The sequence below is a fragment of the Stegodyphus dumicola genome, chromosome 5 (assembly GCF_044657685.1).
Source record: "Stegodyphus dumicola isolate Sdum_Otavi_A_Nest chromosome 5, ASM4465768v1".
Taxonomy (NCBI): domain Eukaryota; kingdom Metazoa; phylum Arthropoda; class Arachnida; order Araneae; family Eresidae; genus Stegodyphus; species Stegodyphus dumicola.
The window spans coordinates 39,562,810-39,590,148 of NC_140772.1; the positions used below are offsets into that span (position 1 = coordinate 39,562,810).

Consider the following 27,339-nt stretch of genomic DNA (forward strand, 5'->3'; position numbering starts at 1 on the left):
TAGGAGCAATTCCAAAGGCATGTTAAAGCCCACAGCGGCTAAATGCTTGTGCACCACCACGATCCACGCTCTGGATGTTGTGGTATTTAATAAATAATGGCGATTCACGAAACATCTGCTGCGGATTACATAATAGAATAATATTTCGGTTAGAAGAATGGAGTCGCAGTTTTAGTTCTCTTTGTATTTTTAAGCAAAATCGTTGAATAATAAATTCTGGTTGGAGTTGCTATTCTGGTTGGAGTTCCTTATAATTTATATTACGGTCCTCGAAATATTGTGTTTTTTACTTTTAATCTTACGGAAGTGTATGTGCGATGTGCTGTTATAAGAATCAACAAACAAAACTTATGATAAAAAAAAAAAACTTTCGATCAATTTGTATTTTATAAGATGCACACTGGCAAATGATTAACTATGCCCGGATACTCGTAGCACGTTTTATGTTTAAATATACTCCCTCGTGTATAGCCATCAATAAAGAAATAAGCTGGGGAATCACGGATGCAGAGATTCCGGGTGATTGTTCAGCGAGAGTGCTGTGAAAAATAGCAAAAATTGTTCCGAGGGTGCTGTCACAACTCGCAACGTTGAACTGTCGCATTTGCATCTATTATCCAGATTAGTTAAATGGAAGCGAGGTTAGTTCTTTTTTTTTTTTTTTTTTTTTTTTTTTTTTTTTTTTTTTAGTTTCTTTCTTGATTGTTATGGAGAAAAAGCATGTTGTTTCGTGCAGATAACTCAAATTATGTGGAGTTCACTCAAAAGTTCACCGGACTCTTGAGTGATCTCAACGAAATCCCAGGTTCCGTCGAAGCTGTGGAAGGGCTCCGTGCGTTGGTATCCGAACACGTTGAAAAGGCCAATTTTGGCAAAAAATGGTAATTTTCTTTTATTCGTTTATTGGATAGATTGTTTATTTAGCTTTCCAAAACTGGTCTGCTTTTGTTTCTACGTTAATTAGAAACCGAGATATTAAGGATTTCATAAAGGCGCAAAAACCGGAAATGGGCATTTAAATCACCGAAAGTGCGCATTCAAAGAGTTGAAAAGAGCTAGAAATGGATATAAATAATTTATCTTTGAAATGTAATGTAAAGACTTTTAGAGAGAGGGAATTAATAGAATCTTATCTGTAATCTGTGCATGAAAATGAAATTATTTCCAATAAAATGCAATATTTTTATTAATTATCTGTTGGAAGCGTTATGTCCTCGCTAGCATATGAGTTTGTGTGTGTGTGTGTGTGTATTTAATTACGGCAAAGCACACTAGGGCTATCTGCCTAAGAGGAGGGATGCCTTCGTGGAGGACTTAAGGGAAACTGGCTCGTATACACGTTACACATGGGGAAAACCACGAAAACGCCCATGCAGCCAGCGCGTTCGCGGGATTCGAACCTCGGACCGAATTACCAGTGTTCAGCGACTTTACCGCTCGGCCGCTGGTGGGCTGCATATGAGTTTGACTTGATTCGACACATTGCATACTGCAATTAGATTTATCTTAGTCTTTGATTATTTTTAATAACATTCGAGTTAAAAGTATAATAAAGGGTGATAAAAAATTGAAGCCTTGTTTATAAGCGAAAATGCGTAAGAAACCTGTTGCGAAGGAAATAGAGAATAATATTAATAAAGCAATTCCCATCGAGCGAACTAAAATTAAAATGCTTTTCATCGGCTGGAGTTTGTTTTTGAAAGTGAGTGGTGACGTAAAAGATATTTATATTTAAGTAGTGTTACCAAATATGAACGCGTAAGTCATATTCAGAAGCCGCGTTCCAGAGTTAGAAAATTGAAGGGAAAACAAAAGTATCTTAATGGAGGGGTCAATTTCGCTCACTAATGATATCTTTATTGACAAATTTCAAAATGGAGTTAGAATAAGGAACAGTGAATGGAAAGTGCTGTAATTGCTCCATTTTTTTCACACTTTCTCTAGTGCAAATCTACCTATACATGGTCAGTGCCCAGATGAACCAGATATTTTTTGTAAATATCAGTTACCTGTATCAGTTAGAACAGTGTATACAAACAAATTTAAAGGACTGGCCCAAGAATGTAATTAATATTCTTCAGAGCGTATATAAAACTATGTGAGCAGCAGTTCTTTTAAAAGTGCTTATAAAAAAGGAAGACACAAAATGCAATCAAAATTTTAATGACATTTTTTGGAAATTTATACCGATGGTTGCCATTGTGAAATTACAAACTCTTAAATTGGAGGCATATATAGCTGTTATACACTTTAACAGAGGGCTTTTAGGCTTACTAGATATTTTAAATTATATAGATATGCAACATGGTGAATATGCAGTCGAGAGATTTAGTAAGCTCGACATGGAGCGAATGAGTAAATCAAATTGTCACTCACTACCCAGAGTAAAAATTACCACAAAAAAACAAATAGGCTGAATATAAACAGAAAAGCAGATGAAGTTGAACAAAAGGAAGGTATAACCTATAGATATAGGGAGATTTAGGTATCTGGGTCAAAATTTAATAATAAAAATAAAGCATTTTAAACTTTAAATGCATTTTCTCAAAATCTTTTTTTTTTCTAAAAACCGGCTCACTTCGTGCAAGATAAATGAAATTATTATTACTTTATTTTTATGAAACGTTGTATGCTTAATCTATATATAATTATCTAGGGAATGACATACCAGAATATTTATATGTTGAATATTTTTGAAATTGTGGCTTGTTATTTAAATAATGACATCGAGAATTTATCGAAAATGTCATAAAAAAATTTCAAAATTCTGAATTTTTTTTACTATTTAAGATATTTTTAAAACCCTATGTCATTCCCTAGATAAAAGCATGTAATTTATTATTCTATGATTTTTTTAATATAACTTTATTATTTTTTCGTATAGAATGTTTCAAATTGTTTTTAAATTTGCTTAAAATTTCAAGTAAATTTAATATTTTTTGCAGGATAATAATAGAATATATTACATTTTGATATTGCATAATTAATCTATGTAGATAATAAATGAGAAAATTTATTTATAGTATACTTATACTGCTTTTTTGAAAAAAAGTGCTCCGAACGTAGTCGGATACCTTAAGAAACGCTGCTCTAAAATGACGTTAAAACATAAATCCTAAAAGCTCTTTCAGACTTTTTTAACAAAATGTTTTTCACTAAGTTTTTTTTTTTTTTTTTTTTTTTTTTTATGAAGGCATATGAGAAACAACTTAAATCAAAAGCTGTAATGAATAAATTAATCATATATAAATTTCTGGTTTTGACATATCAAATATTCATGCAAAGTGTCAGTAACACATGAATGTTGTTTTATTAACACATTCCAAAGGTTCCGTAAACAAGGCCTGATTTACACTAGGACAAATGGAGCACAGAACCGGGCTTCCAGTTTTCTTACAGTATTTAAAATATGTAAAATTTTATAAATATTTTATATTTTAGCGTTTAAAAATACAAAATTGGAAAAAGAAATAAACTTTTAAAGCTCATTTTATCAGAAGAAACTATTTCTTCAACATTGGAAAAAACTCTGATTCATTTAGTCTAATTGATAAATTGATAAACAAGTTAACTGCACTGATTTGATCTTATGTTTGTAATATAATTATTGTTTTTAATCGGTAAAAAATGGGACCCTCATTCGAGCTTATATTGTTATACAACATTTAATAAATTAAATCATTAAAACAAAGCTTACAGAAAGATGAAACAATTATTTGTTTAAACAATTTTAAATTAAAAAATGTTATAAATTATTAGTTATTTAAACAACCGTTGTATAAGTTGCATTTATAACATCTATTATGTAGAAAAAAATTAAAGGATGGATTAGAAGCGGTCTCCGTAAGATGTTCTGCCCTCGGCCTTCGAATTTACGGACTGCTTTATGTTGCTATTTCGTCCCTTATGATGTCGCCACTTATAACTGGCCGGTCTAAAGGAGTGCAGTTGTAGAGTTCAAGACGACCTCCTTTGTAATTCTTCCATCGACGTATTTCAGCGTAGAGATTGTTACCGGGAGATTCAGTACAAGAAACATCTTTGTGACCGTGGACTTCACGAGTTGGCGTCAGATAACCCTAAATAAAATTATTTAAAAATTAAATAGGATAAGAATTTATAGACACATGTCTTCTGACTGCGAGTAATTTTATTAACTAAATTGCTTATACGGTTGCGTGCTGTGCACTCATAGGGATCACCTTAAAAACTATACTACATAAACAGACAGAAACTGAATTTTTTTAACAATAAATAGCAACACATAAGCGAGATAAATATCTATGAGTTCTTAAAATGCGAGGAATATCGCAGATGTCCAAAATCACTCACACAGCAAAGCCTACAAAAGTAAACATAAGCAAAATAGTCGCAGACTCTGAATTAACACTGAAAGAACATACTAACGCAACTGATATTTATAGGATGGTTAATCTTTGGATTATGGTAACTTGGCGAAAATTTGGCGACCAACCCTGCTACAGCAATCTGCTATTTTTTGTTTGGGCGCCATTTTGTTTTCACGAAGTAAAGGCATGTTTTTTTTTTTTTTTTTTACTCAACATTTTTTTCCAACAATCTGCTAGTCGAATGACGCTTATGCTAGAACTTTTATAGAACAAATATGACGATCTTTATAGATAATCTTTTATAGTATATATATTATATAATCTTTTATAGAATAAATATAAATATATAATAAAAATAATTAAATATGATAATTAATCATGACGAAGATTAGGTGCGAAATTGGGAGAAAGTGCAGAATCGCAAAATGCTTGCCGCGCGTTTCTAAGAATTGCACATACACGGTATCCATGTACACGTCGACTTATTTTCACTTAAAAAAAAAATCTCAGAATTGCACAAAAATGGCATTGCGCACACTCTTGACTTTATCCATGTACACTGCTAAAGTCCTAGCTAGTGACCTTTATCGCCTTACCAAAATGTCGCCAAACTACCTGTTACCATATTCCAAAGATTAGCCGATAGGATTGTACAATGGGTATTATTGGAAGCTTGCAAAAACGCCGCTGCTAGGACTTGGAAAATGAGACAACCGAAAACTTTCAAAATATCGCGAAGTTGACGGGAATTCACTAAATATCACTGAAACATGTCAGGAGAATTTCTGAATATATCTCTGGTTCTGCTTGAGTTATCTTTACAATTCAAACGTCAAATAAATTCATTTAAAACATCCGCAATATTATACGCGAAATAAATACTTACAGATACAATAAATGGTCAAAAATTTTATTAAACAAACAAAATTCACAACAAACTTCTAGCGTCATTACGGTTTTTTACTTCCTTGTACGAAGTAAAAAGGAAGTATTGTAATCGCGAAATGTTTCAGGCAGCACATTTCAACGAAAATATCCATTTTGACCGCTATCGAATACAATTTAACGATGTTTTTGCATGATAACTGTACCCAAGGAGAGAATAAAAGACTCGTTTCCTCCCAAAAAATTATAAAACTGCTTTAAAATTAAATCTGAAGAGAATTTTTCGTGGCGTCTGTACGAACGTATGTACGAACGTATCTCGCATAACTCAAAAACGAGTAGCCTCAGAACGTTGAAATTTTGTATATAAGACTGCTATAACATGCAGATGTGAACCTCGTATTTTGGTTGCAATCGGCCGCACCAAACGTATATAAATATATTTATATATATATCCACTCTGTTACCCGGCTCAGTGATCTCAGTTTCTTTACTCGTATATGTTTGTAAATTGTACATTTTTTGCTTTAAAAATAATTGAATTGTGTTGTTTTTATCTTCCCGTTAAGGTTTTTATGCCTTTAGTAAATCTCTATGCAATATTTTTAGAATTATGAACAATTTTAAAGTTGTTTAAGTGCCGCTAAGCCTAATCCTTTTCTTGATGGCGGCCATTGTTTGTTTGTTTACATTTGAAACAGCGGACTAGTGGATTTGTTGCCAATCTAGAGAAACGTAGTTTCGCAACAACAAAGATAACGTCTTCATTTATTATTGCCAATTAAATCCTGCTTAATCCTTTCTGAAATTTTTTCGAGGAAATAAGTGTTTAAGATTTACTTCGTAATTTTTAATACAGATATTTTGAGTTTTTATGTATTTTTGGCCTTCTCGCTAAGTGAGAACTGAATTAATTGAATGAGAAATACTCAATTGTCTGTGAAAAACAGTTTCTTTTTTGTTTTGTTTACTTAATTTTTTTTATATATCATTCTAGCTTTATTATAGTATTTGAATAGAACATGTGGCAACGATTATATAATTCTATTCTTTAAATGATATAAATTTTGTGAATTATGAGTTATAATATGAATGAAATATAATGAAGAAAAAATGCATATAATTTAATATTCCGTACAAGGAAGTCATGTGGTGCACACATCAGATTTTTTTTAAGCAGGAGACGTAAATAATATGCATTGCTCTCGATGGGACTCGAATCCTGGACCTCTCGAATACGCGTCGAGTATACTTTCAATTACACCCTGAAGGCACCCGGAAAAGAGGGAGAAAATACGTTATATACTCTCCCTTTTAAAGGATGACTGGGGATGAAGGGACCCATTCGCCGTATCCTGGTCCTGACGAATTATCATCCACCACCTTTTAGTTCGAGCACCATTTGTAGAGACATTAGGTTTTTTTAAGCAGGAGTAGTGAAAAATGTGCAAAGCCCTCGCTGAGACTCGAATCCTGGACCTCTTCAACACGCGTCGAATATGCTTCCAATTACACCACGAAGGGATGCGGAAAGGAGGGAGATACCTTATAAACTTATTACATAAAATATATTAAATAACTAAAAAATAAAAAGAACACATAATGCGACAAAAAAATCTGAATTGTAAACAAATAAACAAAAATTTTGAATGGCTGCTTACTTTGCGTACTCCACATTCAATCAGATTTTGTGCGGCATCTATCATAGGTTTCGTTGGAGTATCTAGGTTGAAATTTCCTATGAAAGCCACTCCTAAAGAGTTGGTGTTGAAATTGACAGAGTGAGCCCCGGTATGGTTCCAGCCACGACCTTCGTAAACTCTTCCATCACCTCCAATCAAGAAATTATAAGCTATGTCCCACCAACCTAAAAAACAAGAGCTACATTTGAACTAAATTATGGAGTTTAAAAACTGATGGCCTTCCTATCACCCTTGTGAAAATTAGCTTAAGTTTTAGTAACAAGTTAACAAACATTCTTTAAGTTTAACTTCGCAGACCTGTCTTCCCTTTGATTCACGTCACGTATATTTGCTTAACAAATTGAGTGTCGTGGGGGTCACCGGTGATCGGCACTCTACTTGACTACAGCGCCGTTGGTGCCACCGGTGACCGGCGAAGCGACCAATAGTAAAATACATAATTACAGTAAATATTGATACTGATAAGTTTTTAAATAGTACCATTGTTACTATAAGGGTTTGAAGAATAATAAATCGTAAAAATTTAATTATAAATCGCAATAATGGTCTACAGTGTGACCCCCCACCACGAAAAATGCATTAAGCACGATTATATAACTCATCTTCTGTAGATAATATTTCAACATAATCTTCTGTAGATAATCTACACATCACCATCTTCTATAGATAATATTTCAACATAATATACATCGCATAATAAAAATTTCACACATCTTCTGTAGATAATATTTCAACATAATATATATCGCATAATAAAAATTTCACACATCTTCTGTAGATAATATTTCAACATAATATACATCGCATAGTAAAAATTTTAAAGTGGCGTCATGGGCAAACCACGTAAAATGCGCGCGGCAGTCAACGTGTTAAACCAGAAACTTATGCGAATTAAAAGCTCGTCAAAGAACTTAAGGGGACTCATACACCTTAAAACCCATAAGATGTTCGAATAGAAGACTGTTGCAAGAATTGAGATAACTTATTTATTTTAAAAGCAATTACTACCAACTTTTTACAGCTGACTACACAATATAGCTGCTTTCTGAAGTAGTAATCAGAAAGTTTGTGTTGCCACAAATATTTTTATAATTTAATCCGCTTTGTGACAACATTTTTCGTCATGCTTCCAACTTGCGCGCACAGTTTAAAACATTCTGTTTCATAATTTAATTCCATAATTAATATATAGCTTTTATAACATTTGGAAACTACTGTGAACCTAAAATTTTAAAAATTTCATGTTAAATTTTTATTTTATTTTGAGTTAAGTTTATAAAATGTATTTTATTAACAAAATTTTTAATGTTTTCTTCCATAAAATTTTTCAATATTATAATATTCATCAGATTGTTGGTTCAGTTAGAAAGTAGTGCCCATATAAAGAATTCCATCAAATTTCAAGTATGTAGCATTAGCCATTTTTAAAATATCATGCGCGCAAGGTGGAAACATGGCGAAATATTTTGTCACAAAGAGGATTAAATTACAAAAATGTTTGTGGCAACACAAATTTCTGGTTACTATTTTCCAAAGCAGCTATATTACGTAGTCAGCTGTAAAAAGTTGGAAGTAATTGCTTTTAAAATAAATAAATTATCCCAATTCTTGCAACAGTCACATATTCGAAGATCATAAGGGGTTTAAGGTGTATGAGTCCCCTTAAAAGCTCTATAGGTTAACTTAGAGTCATGCTTAGCCGCGTGCCCTTCAGACAAGCTTAGCATTTATTACATTTATTCACAGCAAATATTATTCCCGCATGCTGACTTTATTTTGCGTTGTACATTTCGATTTTAGCTGCAGTCCTTCAGAAGTAGCTAAATAAACTGGTATTGGGATTTAATCCGTGTACTCGAATTTCGTGAACAATTCACGCCGATAATTTGCCACAGTCTTAGCATAAAGTTGTGTGAAAACCCTTAGACATACGGAGGAGTGATTAAATGTATTAATGTGTTATAACCTTGATTAAATGTATTACAATCTGTGAAACTTATTTTTTCATATCGTTATTTGGTTGAAGGAAAAGCAGCTGACAAATATCGAGCTGATGCTAGATCAAAACTTTATTGAAGGAAAAATGCAGATGAGTCGCTCCCATTATATAAAAGAATTGATAGTTATTCTGATTTGTTATCTAAAGTCTCACGTAAAATATACATATTATCAATGCCTAACAAAGAAGAATTCCTAAGCTCCACAATCCAGGAGAAAGAGACTATTCTTCAAGTGGGCAAAGCGAATGTCTTCAAAGTACAAGAGGAGAACTAATAATCGACGTCTTTAAACTTCTCCACTCTGCTACCAAGTCGACAACTTAGTAGCCATACAAAGAATACAGTTAGAAGAAGTTCTAGAGCTAAGATCCAAGCTCTTAAGACCTTATAAAGTGGTCAAGATTAACATAACCACTACGATGTAGCAAAAGTAGGATCTCGTGAAGGACCTGAAGCAACTTCCACTTCAGCTGACTACATGAATAGTCTAATGGAACTGCAACCTGAGATCATTCTATTGCAAACTGTTTTTTCCAGCATCTCCTTTTGTTTTTTACAGCTATCATTTCTTTTCAAATATGTTATTTTTCTTCTTGATTTTATGTGTTTCAGTGTTCAGAGGTCCTCATATGTCGATGACCGAGCACTGTGGAAATAGAGCCGCAAAGGAATTAAAAAGTAGTTGTCCATTTAAATTCATCTTGAATTTCTTAGCAATACTACAAAAGATTAAATAGTTTATGAGTTTATCGCCTGTGAGTTGACGTTTCTGAAAGCGGCTTATGGTATTTAATAACAATAATAATAATAAAAAAAACAAGGCATTTACTGATCGCGCGTAAGCGATCAGACCTGGATAAATATAGGTCTGAATGAAAACAGAAATCCCACCCGCTTGAAATCAGTGGGTGTGATTTATGTTTTATGATACATCATCTCCACACATGTAAACATTAAAATTTTGCATGCAAATAATAATTCATTCTTGTGTCAGTATGTCAGCTACATGGTTACTGTAGTTCTATTTCTACTGACAGTTGCTACAGTTCTCTCATTAAAAATAGGTGCATTATGCTTTATCCACGAAATGCTTTCACTAAATATTTATAAAAGCATTTATATACAGTACATTTCTCATGAAAAATACTCTGTAACACTTTTAGACAAAAGTGCAGTTCAGCTGACGGTACCAAGCCAATTATTCTTCTAGTCTCCTTAAGACTGAAAATGCAATAGTCCTAAGCAGTAGAAATTCCTTTGTTATTTTTACTACCAAACGATCGCTACAGTTATTATTAGTCCATACATGCATGTTATTGTTACTAGGCTTCCACACTAGACAGTTAAATACAGAGTTCACCAGCCGGCATTTGAACAAACCGTATCACACAGCGAACAGAGAGGAAAATTTATCTTCGTATTGGATACTTTTTTCAGTGAAATCTTAACCTCCTCTTCTAAGGAACGCCTTGACGCCGTTAGTACTCCACACTGTTGAACACGTACGCCGGCTTTGCAGATATTTTCGCTTACGAAATACATCTAGAAGACAGGAATAATAGACAATTTGCAGCTTTTTCTCTTAGATAGCGCAAACACGCAGGGACAAGATCAACATGTGTAACCCTCGTATCAATTTTATTGCAAATTTTGGACTTAAATACTTTCATTATCTCAGCAGGAGTTAGAGGACTGCCACCAAACCCCTGATTGGACAATGCTAGTCTTCTGTCATCGCATCCTCACCCATCAGTGAGATTCCAGAGACAATGCGTCTCAATGTTTTCTTATTTTTATTTTTATTGTATTTTATCTTAATGTAAATAGCTTTATTGCGGAACAATTTGATGAGCCCTTATGTATGAGGCCCTTACTGGGATTCCGTGATAAGCTTTGGTAGGAGCGGAATTAATTCCCGCTGTAAACCAGAATATGCATAATATGGCAATAAGAATAGTTGATTTAAAAGGCTATTTTATTGTATCTATATCTCTAATAATGTTTTGTAATAAGCATTATTTTATGTCGTTTGTAATTCTGTTTCTTATCTTTACTATTGACTGCATCAGAGATAAAAGTTAACAGTTACGCTGAAATTTTATCCACTGTTACGTGTTACAAATGCTACACCAAGAAAAAGCACACAGCAGACCTGAAATGCATGAATCATAGAACATACTAGGATATGAAAATTATTAGCATTTCATGGGATGTGCACATACAAAGCACTCTGGAAGCATACCTCAAAGCAACATCAAAAGGCAGAAGAAATACCAATCTTTCGTTCGGAAAATCGCATTCACGTATTTTTTGCAGTAGATGTTGGCTTTGTTTCCACTAGACAGTAATTCCAATCCAGTTCTTTCGAACGATTAAAAAGTCTAACATCTTAGCTTTTGCACGTTTTAATATTATATTCCTCAACAGATAGCGCTGCATTTGTTTTTGTTTTGCCTAGCCTATTGATTTCTACATAAAATGGTTTTGTTGCCTCTCCCACCTTTGCAAACATTTTATTTTATTATTTATTTATATACTTTTTTTACTTCCTTGTACGAGGTAAAAAGGAAGTATTGTAATCGCGAAAAGCTTCAGGCAGCATATTTCAACGAAAATATACACTTTGACCGCTTTCCAATGCAATTTAACGATGTTTTTGCGGGATATCTGTACGTAAGGACAGAATAAAAGACTCTTTTCCTCCAAAAAAAACTAAAAAACTGCTTTAAAATGAATTCTGAACAGAATTTTTCGTGGCGTCTGTACGAACGTATGTATGTACGTGCGTACGTACGTATCTCGCATAACTCAAAAACGAGTAGCCTCAGAACGTTGAAATTTTATATATAAGGACTACTAAAACATGTACATGTGCACCTCCTATTTTGGTTTCAATCGGCGGGCCAAACGTATATAAATATATTTATAAATATATCCACTCTGTTACCCGGCTCAGTAATCTCAGTTTCTTTACTCTTATATGTTTATAAATTCTACATTTTTTTGCTTTAAAAATGATTGAATTATATTGTTTTTATCTTCCGGTTAAAGTTTTTATGCCTTTCGTAATTCTGGAAGTAATATTTGTACAATTATCAACAATTTAAAAGCTGTTTAAGTGTGGTTAAGTTTTAAATAACATGGCGGACATATTTGTTTACATTTGAAACAGCAGAATTGTAGATTTGTTGCCAATCTAGGGAGACTAAGCTTCGCAACACAAAAATAACGCCTTCATTTTTATTGCAAATTAAATCATGCTTTATCCTTTCTGGAATTTTTTTTCGAGGAAATAAGTGTTTAAGATTTACTTCGTAATTTTTAGTACATATATTTTGAGTTTTTATGTATTTTTGCCTCGTCGCGAAGTGAAAACTGAATTAATTGAATGAGAAATACGCAATCGTCTGTGAAAAACTGTTTCTTTTTTGTTTTGTTTGCTTAATTTCTTTTATACATAGTTCTAGCTTTATTATAGTATTTGAATAGAACATGTGGCAACGATAAGATAATTCTTTAAATGATATAAATTTTGTGCATTCTGAGTTTTAATGTGAACGAAACATAATACTGTTAAGTAAACCTAGCGCCAGAGGTCGCTATGGTAAACAAAGTGAATTTTAAAGAATGCTTTTATTCTATTGTGGTTTATGCGCTGTCTGCGAAGTAGGTTTAATTCAATCTAATAAGTTTAAATGAAATGCAAGAAAAAATGCGTATAATTTAATATTTCGTACAAGGAAGTCATGTGGAAGTCACATCAGATTTTTTTTTGTTGTCGCTGTTGTCATACATATTCTTGAAGAAAAGAACGTATGTCTAACGCCTATGTCTATGTCTATGTCTATGTGTATGAAAGAACCTATGTCTTTATTCAAAATAACGCGAATTTAAAGTTACTTTAATAATATTTTTTTAAAAATTTTTCACTGTATGTTTCTCTTCCAATTACAAATATGTAAGACATAAAAATATGAAGGAAAGATATTAACAAATTACTAACTTAATTCGGAATAGGCCTTTAAATTAATAATTTCAGTTGAAATAGAAAACTTTTCCAGGCATCTGCACTGACGTCGTTCTTTCAGTGTAGTATTTCGCATTGCGAAAGCTTTTGCTCAATCGTTGTGAGGATTAAAGAAAGGAGTCGAGCTTATTCATAGCCAGCTATCATATGTTTGCCCTTCTGCAGTTTTTATCTATTGCTCTAAAATATAATAACGTTTTATATAAAATTGGGAGTGCAGAGTGCGCCCATTCTGTTCAATGACTCCTAAAAAATGTATTTTAGGAGTTATGTGTTCATGTTCAGAAAAAAAAAATGGATATTCAGTGTTCATGATGGCTACAGCTGATTGCAGTTGCATCGTTATTCATTGTAATGTCATTACCATCCCCACCACGACTGCGACGTAATTGGTTCTCTCAGCGGATCGTTGAAAAGTGGGGGTATGTAAGATAAAATATATGTATCTATAAATTATACTTTAGCAATAGCCCTTTAATTCCTCTTTTAATTTGGGAACTTTCTATTCTAAAAGTAGTAATAACCTTTCCGAAACTGCATCAAATCTGAAACCTAATTCCGCATTATGTCATCTTAACCTTTTACATTCCATATAGTTCTCAACCAGTCACATTAAAGAAACTTTTTACTGTAAATGTCAATGGAACGAGCTACGCATCCTCTTTCGCTATTTTTAACCGCCTTGCTTTCGCTCTAGTTACACGTGCTGCTCGTTTCCCTGTATCGTCCATTGTCTGAAAATGGACTAACCTTTTAAAATTGTGGGTGCTTATTGAACCCACAATCATGCGTGAACCATATGTGAATATTGTGTCACCAGAATTGCTTTATCCAGTAAAAAAGTTCTATTGAATTCGGCCTCGTATGTCTACAATTTCAACATTTCATTTAAGCAATTGGTTTTATCTTCTGTCAAAATTACAGCATCACCCATACAGTGGTGGCCAAAATTGTGGACACTTTTAGAAATTTTTATGTTTTTGAACTTTATATGCTTATAGAAAATGTTACGTTACACAAAATGCAAACTTGAATATATCACTTTAAAGAGAATTTATTACTGAATTCAATACAAAACACAAAATTCAATTATTTGCAACACAAAAAAGTTAAACGATAATAATTATCGATATACATTAGATAGTGATGCTTGCAGTGAGTTTTCAGTACTTAGTAGGGTACCCTTTATTTTTGATTACAGGTTCACATCGACGTTTCATTGAGCTGACAAGAACTTTAAGCTCTTCTTTCGTTATTACATGATGCCAGGAAACAATTATAGCCTCAATTAGTTCCCTTTAATTTGATGGGCGCCTCATTCGGACAAGAGTTTTCAAACGGTGCCACAAATTTTCGATTGGATTGAGGTCAGGACTGTTTCCTGGCCATGACAACAATTTAATGCTCTTTGTACGAAACCACTCTTTCGATATTTTGGCCTTTCGATATTTTGGACAGAATCCTCCTGAAAAATAAACGAAGCGTTGTTGGGAAAGAGATCTCTGATGGAAGGTAGAAGTTTTGGTTCTAGAATAGTGTCAATGTATTTTCTGGCATTCAGTGTCCCATCGATGACATGAAGGCGACCAATACCATCTGCTGACATGCATGACCAAATCATAACACTAACTGGGTTCTACACAGTTGCTTGAATGCAGTCAGGATGTAGCTCTTCTCCTAATCTACGTCTTACATATTTTCGCCCATCACTATCGAATAACGATATCTTAGTTTCATCACACCATATAACTTGTGACCACTGATCAGCTGCCCAATTAATGTGTTCCTTTGCCCACTGTAGTCTTTTTTTTTTTTTTTTTTTCGTTGCTGAAAATTAAGATAAGGCTTTTTTCGTGGAATTCTACCTCTCAGTCCAACATCTGTTAATTTTCTTCTGATTGTTCTTGAACTGACAGAAACACCAGCATCATTCAAATCACTTTTGATGCTGCTGATGACATTTTTCTATCTTGGAGACATAGTCTTTTTATTCTTCTGTCATCAATAGATGTGGTGCACCTTTTTCGGCCTTTTCCTTCTTTGTTTTTTATTGAATTTGTCTCTTGATATCGTAAACAAAACTTTCGGACTCCAGATGTAGTCACTGAACCACCCACCTGTCTTGCAATTTCAGCATAGGAAAGACCACTTTCTCGTAACACAATAATATTACATCTCTTTCTAGGTGTCCAATCTACTCTTTTATTTGATGTTATATGCTTCTTGACTAAATATTAAAAGTTTTACAAAAATTCCTACTTGTAATTGCAGTGTATAAGAAACAGGTTTTCCTTCTACAGAACAAAGCAAAATAATGAATTGTTTCAAGTGTAAACATGATGTCAGCTTCTACTGGCAGTTACTAACATTTGATTGGTTCTCAGAACAAGAACAGTGATTGGCCAGGAAAGCTAGACATTACAAACCACTTCATAACTGTGTTTTTTATTTAAATTAAAATACATATAACTGTTTTTGTATTGCAAATAATTAAATTTTGTGTTTTGTATTGAATTCAGTAATAATTTTTTTTTAAAATGATATATACAAGTTTGCATTTTGCGAAACGTAACATTTTCTATACGCATACAAAGTTCAAAAACATAAAAATGTCCAAAAGTGTCCACAATTTTGGACACCACTGTATATATTGTTACGAAATGTCCAGGCGGCATATAAGCATTCTGTACCGCGCCACGCACATAGGGAAAAATTCCTCCTTGTGATTGGCTATAGCTTCCGATGACATCATTTCCTCTACGTTTAGGAACTCCTTGACTTTGCTTGGGCAAGAGAGTGCACCTCTATATCGTCTGTTTGCATTTTGATAACAGTAGCGAAAAGATTATTACGTGCGTTGTATTCCTCCCCTTTTTTTGCTATGTGATTACATTAAATGTGTTAAGTGCAGAGATTTTAATAAATGTATTCTTTATTTAAAACGCCTTCATATTAAAGATGTTGTGATTATTAATTCATTATTTCATATTCATTACATATCCATTTTCTGTACATGCAATCTCCGAAAGCATGAGTCAAGGCAGTTTTCGGAAATGGCAAAAACGACGTTGGGAGCTAACATAGTACACAGTAAATTCCCAATATTTATAATCAGTCTGAAAAGTGAAATTTTTTTAAAAATTAGACTAATATAGATTTGTAATAGAGAAATTAGAGATACGTATTTTAAATTGAATATGTTACTTTATGAATAATGCCCATTTTTTAATGTGCAACATCTTTTTTACCTTTGCACAAAATAGGGTTTGTCAGAGAAGGAAGTTTCTTTTCTTATACACGTGAATTAGATGCAGCGACGATACTGAATGCACTTTTCTTTCATTTAAGGCAACAGGATATTAGAATGCACGGACATTAACATGGAAATAACATAACATTTACAAAGGAAATATTTTCTACAATTTTAAGGAAACAGAATGCAACAAAAACTGCAATAATAATAATATACATACTAGGACACAATGCCTTTACAGTTGGATGAAGATCGTCGTGTTTTGGTTTTTGTACTAAATTTATGAACTCAAACCATTTATATAATCTAAGCGTATAAGATTGCTTCTGATATTTAAAGGTATCTTTGAAAGATTTTATGATTTTATTATTCCATGAAACAGTAAGCCATCTGCAGAACTCTGCTGCTAAATTTTTCCTTTTCAAAGGAAACAAACGATAATATTCACGCTTGGATTTTACTAATGCGCGTCAACGAAAACAAAACTAACAATCCTGCCGAAACGTCATTATGCCAAGAGAAAATGATGTCATCTGAAAATATGTCCAAACACAAGTACGGATTTTCCCTATGCGCGTTGCGCGGTCCAGAATGCTTATATGCGTCCAGGCATCATAGCTTCATAGCAATCATAGTTTCCCCGCAAAGTAGGTTTAGAAATGCCATAAAATGGCAAGGGAAGGGAGGGTTGCCACATTTAGCGAGAAAATTGGCGATATGCTATGGACGGATGGAGAACCTTCTGGAACGAATTCTTACCGGTTTAGCCCAGAATGTTCTTGAACGCAAGCCAAAAACTGTATAAACCCTACTGGTACGCGGAGACTTAGTTAGACTTAGTACGCGGAGACTTAGTCTCGAGTTAGTCAGTCCGTGAGGAGTCGATCGATTTGACAGCAGGGCAGCGAGTGCCGAGTGGGTCGTCGAATGCATCGAAAGAGTCTCTTAGTGTATCACGGTTAGTGCATCGTCGAGAGAGAGTGTTGAGCTTAAGGAACGACTGAACAGAAGAGTCGGGAGCTGTGCTCTGTGTGTCGTCGAGTGCATCGCGAGTTGAAACGTGGAGAAACCACGCTTCGAGAACAACCGAGCGGAGTCGGGAGCTGTACTTTGGTGCTTTGCCGTGAAGCTATCTTCACCGTGATAACCTGATAACTTGAAGGCTGTGTCGCTGATTGTTCCAGCGAGTGTATAGTAGATTTTCGGCGACTGTAAAACGTGACTTTTGAGCAGTCCTGATTAATATTGGCTAAATAAAATGTGTTTCGATTTTCCATCAAGTGCTGTCGTCGTTATTCACTCCAAATCCACACGAACCGCGTAAACGTAACAACTGGTGTCAGAAGTGCGATTTGCGAGTGAATGCCAGTGATCCGCCTGCAGAGAAAAGCCATGGCAGAAGGAAACGAAGACTTTGATGGACTTTTTAGCCGAGTTCAAAGACGAACTGAAAGATATAAAAGCCTGACAGAAAGAGATGAAAGCTGAAATGAAAGGCGGACAGGAAGAGATGAAAGCCAAACTGAAAGAGTTAAAAGCCGGATATGTCGAGATAAAAGCCGGATATGATGAGATAAAATCCGGATATCAAGAGATGACGGCTGAGGTGAAAGCCGGACCGGAAGAGATGAAGACCGGACGAGAAGAGATGAAAGCCGGCTGAGAAAAGCTGCGAGAGCAACTTCCACAGATGAAAGTGGAGCTTGCAGAAGAAACTGGAGCCATAAAAGAGGCATATGAAGAATCAGAGTCGGGAGCTGTACTCCGGTGCTTTGCAGTGAAGCTGTCTTCACCGTGATAGCCTGATAGTCTGAAGGTTGTGCTGCTGATTGTTCCAGAAGGTTTATAGTAGATCTTCGACGACTGTAAACATGACTTTGGAGCTGTCCTGATTAATATTGGCTAAATAAAGTGTGTTTCGATACTTCATCAAGTGTCGTCGTTATTCAGTCCAAATCCGCACGTACCTCGTAACGTACGAACGTAAAGGAAAAGAATCTTACGTAACAATATAGTAGTACAGTTATCCCTCGCTACTTCGCGATTCATTTATCGCGGCCTCAATGCATCGCGGATTGTTCAAAAATATTCATAAAAAAAAATCAAAATTGAGGAATTGTGGCTCGAAAGTTGCCCGCACGCCAGCAGAAGACAGGGACAACTTCGCCGTAAATAAGGCTGTGAGACTGGCTCGGTTGGTAGCCACTGAAAGATTCTTCGACATGACGATGGAAGAAGTGAACGCACTGATCGAGTGCCACTCGAACCCCCTAACCGACGAGAAACTCGTCGAAATGACAAGATTGGCGAATGAGGAAGAAGAGGAGGTAACTGATGACGGTGACGACAACGAAGCTGAAAAATGTGGCCTTACCTTGGAAAACTTGCAAGAGCTCTGCAACAAAGGGCCCAAGAAATCGACGACAACATGGTCAGAGCCGTATAATTTAGCAATCGTATTGACGGTGTAATGGCGTTGTAGAAGGGCTTCTTTGCTCAGAAGAAAAAACAGCGGTCACAACTCCACGATGTCTCTTGTGCGCCGAAAACGTTCTGCAGAAGCTCCTCCTGCTGCTTCTACGCCGCCTCCTGCAACTACTCCAGCTCTATCCGAAGCTGCCCGCGACGATCCAGAGCCCCTAGTATCTGACGATGAGGCGTCATCTGAGGAGCAGTAAAGCTCTCATTAACCTGTGCAGTAATTCATCTTCATCTTCTTCACGTCCATCGTACTGCATAGGTGTTTCATCGACATTTATAAAGATCAAGCGAAGAGAAGCTATTGTCAGAGGTGAGTTACGTACCTTGTTATAAGAATAAAAGAGTTCTAAAAACATATTTACAGTATGTACACTTTAGTTACATCTACGTATGTTACACACACATACGTATCATATTTATGTTTTTTATACATTATTTTATGTATATTATTTATACTATTAATATTTTATTTACATGTTTGAAACTATTTTTTAATGTTCTTTTTATAACATATGCACTTATATGGTTTCATATACACTTACTGATATTATACATTCAAAAAAAATTACGTATGTTAAAAATGAGAAGGTTACACTATAAGGTACTTCTCCCACTTCCCTAGCGTGCCTTCGTGGTGTAACGGTAGCACGCTGGGCCAGTATTCCAGAGGTCCGTGGTTTGATTCCCGGCGAAGGCCGTTGCATATTTTTTATCTTTTCTGCTTCCAATCAACCTAATGACTCTACAACACTACTTCACAATTTTTCACTTATCACAGCCGGTTCTGGTCCCTACTAACCGCGATAACTGAGGGATGACTGTAATTACTAATATTTCATGGTTAATTAACTGTTATAATATTTAGATATTAGTGCGTTAAAAATATGTTATTTACCTCTTTCATCTAGATGCATCTCCTGCATACGCTGAATTTTTCGAATGCATTGAAATTTAGTTTTACATACAGTTGTTACAGTGTGGAGGATAATGATGTGGTTCAAAGGCAAATTCATATGACGATGTCGGACTTCAGGTCTAGCTTTCCATTCTGATCTGCTCACTATCTCCACTTCACTACACATAGGATCTAAATGTGAAAAAAAAAAAGTAAAAAAAGGTTTCAGAATAGCAGGCTCTCTTACAGAAGAAAAATGGAAACGAAAATTGTATTTACTTCGCTTACATATACAATTAATCTATTTGTTATGGAAAAAGAAATAAATTAAAAGAAAATGAACAAATAAATGAAAGAAAGGAGAAGAAAATTGTTATTATGCAAAATTTTAGCTTAATGAGCTAGTTTTTTTACATTTGCCGTTTGCTATCCGTTGCTCTTCAGTTTCAAGTCAGCCTCGTCAAGAAGTATGTAAATGTAACAAAGAATAAGATGACGCCAAAAACTGAGATACAGAGATAAGTAACTATACAGGGCTAAATGAAATAGACGGATTAAATGCTTATAAATTAAAAAACATTGTTTTTATCAGAAAGAAATTAGTACAATTTTGGTACTTTTCTGTTATCGGGACCGGATCTAGAAATGTATTCATGTATGCATGCATACATGTACGTACGTATGTATGTGCGTTTATACATACTCACACATATACGCACATTCATACATACATATTTCTGAATCCTGCCCCGATAACAGAAAAGTACCCTATTTGTGTATAAAGGAGGCCTTCAAGTGTATGGACCTTCTCCTAGCATTTGTTTTCGTGACGTCAAAATCTCACGAGAGCTCTAAATGTCACTCGATTAAAACAGTCACTAATATGAGAGAAAACGCTGTATATATCCTGGAATAGACCAAAAACTAATTATCGTAGAATATGGTATGGACGAAAATCTGCTTTGGCAGACTGTCAGCTAACATGGCAATAGCATGCTGGTTACAAAAAAAAAAAAAAAAAAAAATTGAGATTTAACACCATACTATATATAGATACTTCTTGTAAGGGTATATCAAGAGCTGAGTTTTCATTTCGCCCTTTACTACAAGTTCCTATGATCTTAATATCATATACTATAATGAGAATAATAGATGTTTTGTAAATTAATCTAATAATGTTACTTTTCAGTGCTAATAACTCAGATGAGAAATTTCTTTTAAAATACACCAGAATAGAGTTAGTTCTTTCATAAATATTATTAAAATGATCTTTAAAATACTATTTACAATAAGAAAACACCAATATATTTAAAGTTTTCAACACATTTAATTCTAATATCTTCATATTTTAGTTGCTTTGGTCTACTTTTTTTCCCACCCTTTGGGTAAAATAAGAAATCAGTTAATTCAATCTCAGCTTTTCTTTTTCAATCCACATTGTTAGATTTCCTACAGCAAATGAAAAAAGTTTTTCTAATTCCTCGAAAGAGTTTTCATGAATTACATATAAAATGTCATAAGCATAACATAACATTCTTACACCATTTGGACATTCTTTAACAATCCATACACTCCGGTGTTCCAGAGCAGTGGAACACTCCAGGAACTCTATGTAAACCTGTGTAAAATATAATATTGCATCTACGAATGCTAAATGCAATTTTTGATTAGTTGCTGCTGTTCGCAAAGTATGTCCATTCAGATTGATTTTTTTTTAATTAAAAAAAAAAAAAAGAAAGAAAGAAAGAAAAAAAGAAAAAGAAAAAAAAAAAAGAAATCCTTGTGCAACACAAAGTATCGCACGAGGCTCACAAATCAAGTTGTAAGATTCATTTGAGATAGAGTTTTTTCCTTGGTCTTCCTTAGATACTATTACCAAAGTCTGAGATATTTTAAAAAGTTTCACGTTTCTTTAAATCTAATGTCTGCACATGCCTATAGATTATGTGAACCGCTACCATATTAGTGACAAAAACCTGATTTTCGGTATTGATTCCATTAAAATTGCACTATTACATCAGAAAAAATTTTAATTTCAGAGAAAAATATAAAAGATAAAATATAGCTGAAAATTTCATAAATATTTTTAAATAATATTATTATAAATTGAACACGATGTGACTCTGATACACTCAAATATAGAACTGTATTATAAAGTAAAGTGAATTATTCACAAATGATTCAGTACGATAAACGAGAGTACATGTAGAACTAATATTTAAAAATATGAAGTGACTTGGTGATCAGTCAGTACTCACGTCAGGAAAGAGATCTAGATATGGGCAGCACAGGCTAAAGTTCACTTTTGTCTTGGCACGATTTTTGATTTTTTAAGCTGCAGACTCCGGTTTGACCTTCAATGGTCAATTACCTCCTTCAAAGATACTGAAGCAAAAATGGCACAGCAATTAGCAAGCTTATTAAGAGATGGTGTTATGGGAAGCCGGCAATAAAGCGAGCTAAAGACGAGTTTCTCATACTGAGACTACTAATGTGATAAAGATATTAACCTCTGCACACCTGGATGTCAAGCGACGTGACACGCCACACCCAACCAGGATGGCAAAATTCCACCCATTCCCGCGACGTAACAAAGGACAAATTAGATACGCTTGCACTACGGCTGTAGTCCACTAATGCAATGATCAAACACATCAAGGGCACAGGGTCCATAGCTACACACAGTATGAATTGAATTGTCATTACCAATACCATATACCTTCGCAATCTTTCCGATCGTCAGGCTGTCAAGAGTTTACTCGAACCACTACACGGTTCAGGCCCTTTCCAATCATGGAAGGTTCCCCCAATATTTAGAGAGGTTTCTACATTTACACGTCAAGTGCAGTTGTGGATCACCCGCCAGCACAGCAGATGCCGTCCATTACATCACTTCATGCCCACTTACCAAGTCGCTTAGATCTCCAGCCAACACCGCCCTACTCCATAGTAAAGGTCTCAGAGGTTACCTAACGGATTTCTACGGTCTCCAGGAAGTAAGACAGATTGTCAGCTTCGTCAATGACAAACAAGACCATCATACAAGTCATACCAGGTTAAAACCTGACGATATGTAAAAGGCAACATGCCTTATATAAATATGTAAATAACTCACTTTTTCATATATATATTCAAATTACTAATCAAACTTGTTTTCACTAATATAACTATTCAATGTAAGTTGGAAAAACCAACATCAAATTGTATTTATAAATGTAATTTGCTTTGTAATTAATTAATAACGAATGACCTGTAGTGCCCAATGAGAGGCGAGGCAGGATAATAATAATAATAATAATATTATTATTATTATTACCAATACCATCTTGCAGTATCCTACTACAAACGCTGAAAGAGAACTTTATGGAACGGCTTGGTGATTGATCTGTGCTCATACCACAAATGCTCATACCAGGAAAACAAATATCGGAAATTCAGGCTGGAGTGCATGTAGCTTGGCGGAAGATACAATTTCGATTTCTACATCGCAGACTATTGCAAGTAGAAGTGAGTGGAACACGAGAACTTTCCCACTGGCCATGCATGTTTAGTCCCTCTGTACTATTTATGCAGCTCCGCCCCAATTTTAATGCAGAACATTCCGAAAGACGGATGGAAGGGCCACTCGACTCTGTTTACGCTTTCACTAAACCGCTTGAGAGGACTTGCGGCTCGACAATATTTAGAGAGCGCCATGCCACACAGACACGATACGGTACGGTACGGGCATAACGATATGGTAGCCAGCATCGCTAACAACTATATCAATCAAGGCGGTTACCACCAAGCATTACCACCAAGGATACAAAAGTAGCGCTGGAGCAGCAGTAATCAACCTTCCAACCTCACTAGCTAATGACACAATGATTATGCTGCACACCAAATGCTCTGAATTAAAATTAGGACGCCTAATGACGGCTGCACACCAAGCTAAAGCTGGATCTTCTAAACACACAAACACATATGTGATGAAGAAGAACGTTACAATGTTGATGGCATAGAATGCAGAATGTTGAATCCGTAATGAACGGCAAACTTGGCATGATCAACAAACTCAAACAACGAGGAAGATTAAATATTCATTTTTATTTTAGCTGACATATGTGGCCACAATTCCCTTGGCATCCTAATCCTGCCTATTTCCAGAATATTTGCATTTTTGAATATATTGCGATAGGAAGAAAGGAGTGAGGCAGCGTCTTATCGGCAAGAGAAGTAGAAGCAAAAGTGCTCAGTTATCCAGTATGGAAGCTGACCAATAGAAGGTTTGGGTTTAGGTTGCTTATTAAGAGAAAGGTTTGAGCTCTCGAAATTTTTAGTTCAAGTTCCGAATTAGCTATGGCATCAGATGCAAGCCATGTGACATAGAGTGATCTGGAAATGACGCAGTCCAAAATAGTTATTACTATTTTTAGAATGCGGAGCGGAAATACCCAAATTAAAAAACAGGAATTAAAAGGCTATTGCTAAATCAAATTATAAAGCTGATTTACATATTTTTTACCTATATAAATATATTTATGAACATAAATGATTTGAGAGCCACGAAAATAGCAAAATATATAAACAATACTCTAATGCAAAAGATACTTAAATGAGAAGTCTCCAGATTCTGTTTTGTAAAGTGGAGATTGTGTTAAATGATACGTTTATTTAAAATGCTCAAATAAGACTAATTATTTTTATTCAAAAGAATATTTTGATTCCTTATTTATTTATTCTTAATTAGCTTCGAAAGACTTTCGAATACAATTCATTTCTAAGTTTTAGCTGCATTCACTTGCTAAAGATAAAAAAAAAAAAAAAAAAAAAAATATTCTTTTAAAAATTTCCTAGAAATAAGAAAAGTAGATAAAAACTGCTATACCTGTTTTCAAAGCATTCGCAAATATCATATTGTTGTACGATATAAAAATCAAGAAAACTCTGTAGAAGCTGCAAAAGAAAAAAAAACAATTCAATATTTTATACTAATCAAACAAACAAACAAAAGTATAAATTAATTCAGAATTTATATTTATGTAAATGTTGCATATGCATTTTTAGAACAATTTGCAAAGTTAATTGTAAAATCGTCATCCATAGATTACTCTTACTACCCAAACGTTTTACTTTGCTGTAATTTACATGATAATTAATATAAGCACATATGAAAATTGCTTTATATATATTTGAAGTATTACTAATTAATGCTGTGTTTAAAACATTAAGTATCTACTTTTAAAATAATACATTTATTCCTTTATCTTCAAGGAGTGTGCTGTGCATTTTAAAAATGATTAATATGATTTAAATATACAAATATACATAAAATACCAGATAATATGGAATAGTTTACTTTAAATAATTATATTTTTGAAGTCTGAAAATACGTACTGTTTATTGGCCAATAAGTTAAATGGCACCGAAAAAATAACAACAAAATTAATTAACTGAATTAATTGAATGAGAAATACTCAATCGTCTGTGAAAAACTGTTTCTTTTTTGTTTTGTTTGCTTAATTTATTTTATACATCATCCGAGCTTGATTATAGTATTTGAATAGAATATGTGGCAACGATTAGATAATTCTATTCTTTAAATGATATAAATTTTGTGCATTATGAGTTATAATATGAGCGAAATATAATACTGTTAAGTGAATCTAGCGCCAGAGTGTTGCTATGATAAACAAATACTAGAGTGAATTTTAAAGAATGCATTTATTCTATTGTGGTTTATGCGCTGTCGGTGAAGTAGATTTAATTCAATCCAATAAGTTTAAATGAAATGCAAGAAAAAATGCGTATGATTTAATATTCCGTACAAGGAAGTCATGTGGTGTACACATCAGATTTTTAAAATTACATCTCAGGAAGGTTTGCTGCATAATATGTAACAAAAACTCAGCTGTCGATTAATATCATTAAATATTTTTCTATTTTCCTACAAATTTCCATAGACAGACATTAATAATTTGCCTACATTTAATTGTTCAGCTTCGGCAGCCTATAATTTAATAATCGAGGTACGGTTTAATTTTTGTTTTAATATAATTGCACCTTTCCGAAAAAAATTTTTTAAAAATATACACTAGATGGCGCCAGTAGTACCAAATTCAAGGCTGTCACCATTCACAATATTGTTGTCGAGTCATGTTAAATGGAGCGGAAATACAACTCGTTTACTTTCACTTTTAAGCGTTATAAAACGTGTTCCGATTCCCAGTTTTTAAAAGAATGGTACCAACGCATTTTGCACCAGAGTTTTATCATTAAATTTCGTCGAACAATGAGAGAAACTAATGCAAAACTTACCTGACATATACTGCCTTTACCACCATGTCTCTCTATTGAAACTATCGTAACTTATCGGATACTAATCAATGTAGGGGCAAAAAATAATTTCGTGCTAGTTTCACGCCTGAAATAAAGAATTAAATTACGGTCACTTTCATCATTCGTTTTCCTCAGCATTTCTCAATCTTCTTCGATGTATAAGATAAAAGGTTTCACTTTCTACAAATTATTTGGTACAGAACTAGAGCAATAAAGAGTTATTCCATTACGAATAGCTATATCGCCATGCATAACACCGTCATTTCGCCCTTGACTCCAGGAACTGCTGCTTTCGCAGAAAACTGGCGGTACTCGTAACGTCTAAGAAATTGTTTTAACTATTCTAGGAAAGAACTCAGTAGCAGAACTCAAATTTTAAAATTAGAAGTGCTGGAGCTTTATGATAGGCTGTTGGTACAGCGAAGAAAAATAAATAAAACCTAAAAGTAAAAATATTTATGAATATATAGATCAACAATTATTTAAGAAATGAGGAATTCAGTTATATTAATGCATTTCAAAATCGAAAGGGAGAAAGAAAAAATGTAAATTGATGATAACAAGGATTGATTCACAGAAGAAGAATTCTGAACAGTATTATTCGCTGTCGTATAAAACCTGCTTTCTTAGTTTGGCTTTAAAGCTGAAACGGCCGAGTGGTAAGTTCGTCGGTCCGAGGATAACGGGCTGGCTGCATGGGCATTTTCGTGGTTTTTCCCCATGTCCTCAGAAAGTCCTCAATGAAAACATCTCTTCCCTTAGACAGATAGCCCTCGAGTGCTTTAAACAGAATTTCATTAATACCATTCAGTCTATCGACAGACAAAACATTAACTGCTATAACTTTGAGAACATATATACATCACTTCCATTAGAAGAAATCTATACTAGTCTACTAGATCTGTCTAAACTCTCTCCTGCTATGCTCACAATTATGAACATTAATAACATTAACTGCTATGACTTTGAGAACTTATATACATCACTTCCATTAGAAGAAATCTGTGCTAGTCTACTAGATCTGTCTAAACTCTCTCCTGCTATGCTCACAATTATGAACATTAATAAATGGAAAACCTACCTCAAATTCACCATTTTTCATAACTACATTAAATTTCAAAATCAACTTTTAAAGCAAGTCGGAGGTATCCCAATGAGCGCACATTCGAGCACTTCCGTCTGTAATACCTCTTTATTCATCAAAGAATTTGCCTTTCAAAAATATTACAACAACAAGATTTAAATTACTATAGATGATCACACTTACAGATATATAGGTGATCTTATTACATTTAATAATTTTAATAAGATTGAAAACTCATAGATTTATCCAAAATGCCTTACTCTTAATAAAACTAATCATTCACAAAATATCATAGACTATCTTAATCTTCAAATCATTAACTACATAACAATTCTACTGTTTGA

General features: G+C 34.1%; 2 protein-coding genes across 2 annotated transcripts in view; one reads left to right on the forward strand and one right to left on the reverse strand.

Moving 5' to 3' along the window:
• The window catches only part of LOC118202576 (intraflagellar transport protein 74 homolog), a 102,481-nt gene that overhangs the window by 18,755 nt on the left and 56,387 nt on the right, over positions 1-27,339 (forward strand). The gene's annotated exons all lie outside the window — the stretch shown is intronic.
• Positions 3,640-26,188, reverse strand: LOC118202585 (peptidoglycan-recognition protein SC2-like). Its single transcript, XM_085816594.1, has 5 exons — positions 25,891-26,188; positions 24,461-24,528; positions 19,594-19,785; positions 6,896-7,101; positions 3,640-4,079 (listed from the first exon to the last, which is right to left on the reverse strand). Exons 1-5 carry the CDS (start codon positions 25,914-25,916, stop codon positions 3,885-3,887), a joined length of 687 nt encoding a protein of 228 aa, XP_085672720.1. The 5' UTR covers positions 25,917-26,188; the 3' UTR covers positions 3,640-3,884.

Excerpts from the sequence above, each read along its gene's own strand:
- LOC118202585 (XM_085816594.1), bottom strand. The coding sequence starts at position 25,916 with ATGGTGGTAAAGGCAGTATATGTCAG. Across the intron at positions 19,786-24,460 it reads TGCGAATGCTTTGAAAACAG|ATCCTATGTGTAGTGAAGTG; the intron begins GTATAGCAGTTT and ends TTTCACATTTAG. Across the intron at positions 7,102-19,593 it reads GATGCATCTAGATGAAAGAG|GTTGGTGGGACATAGCTTAT; the intron begins GTAAATAACATA and ends CTTGTTTTTTAG.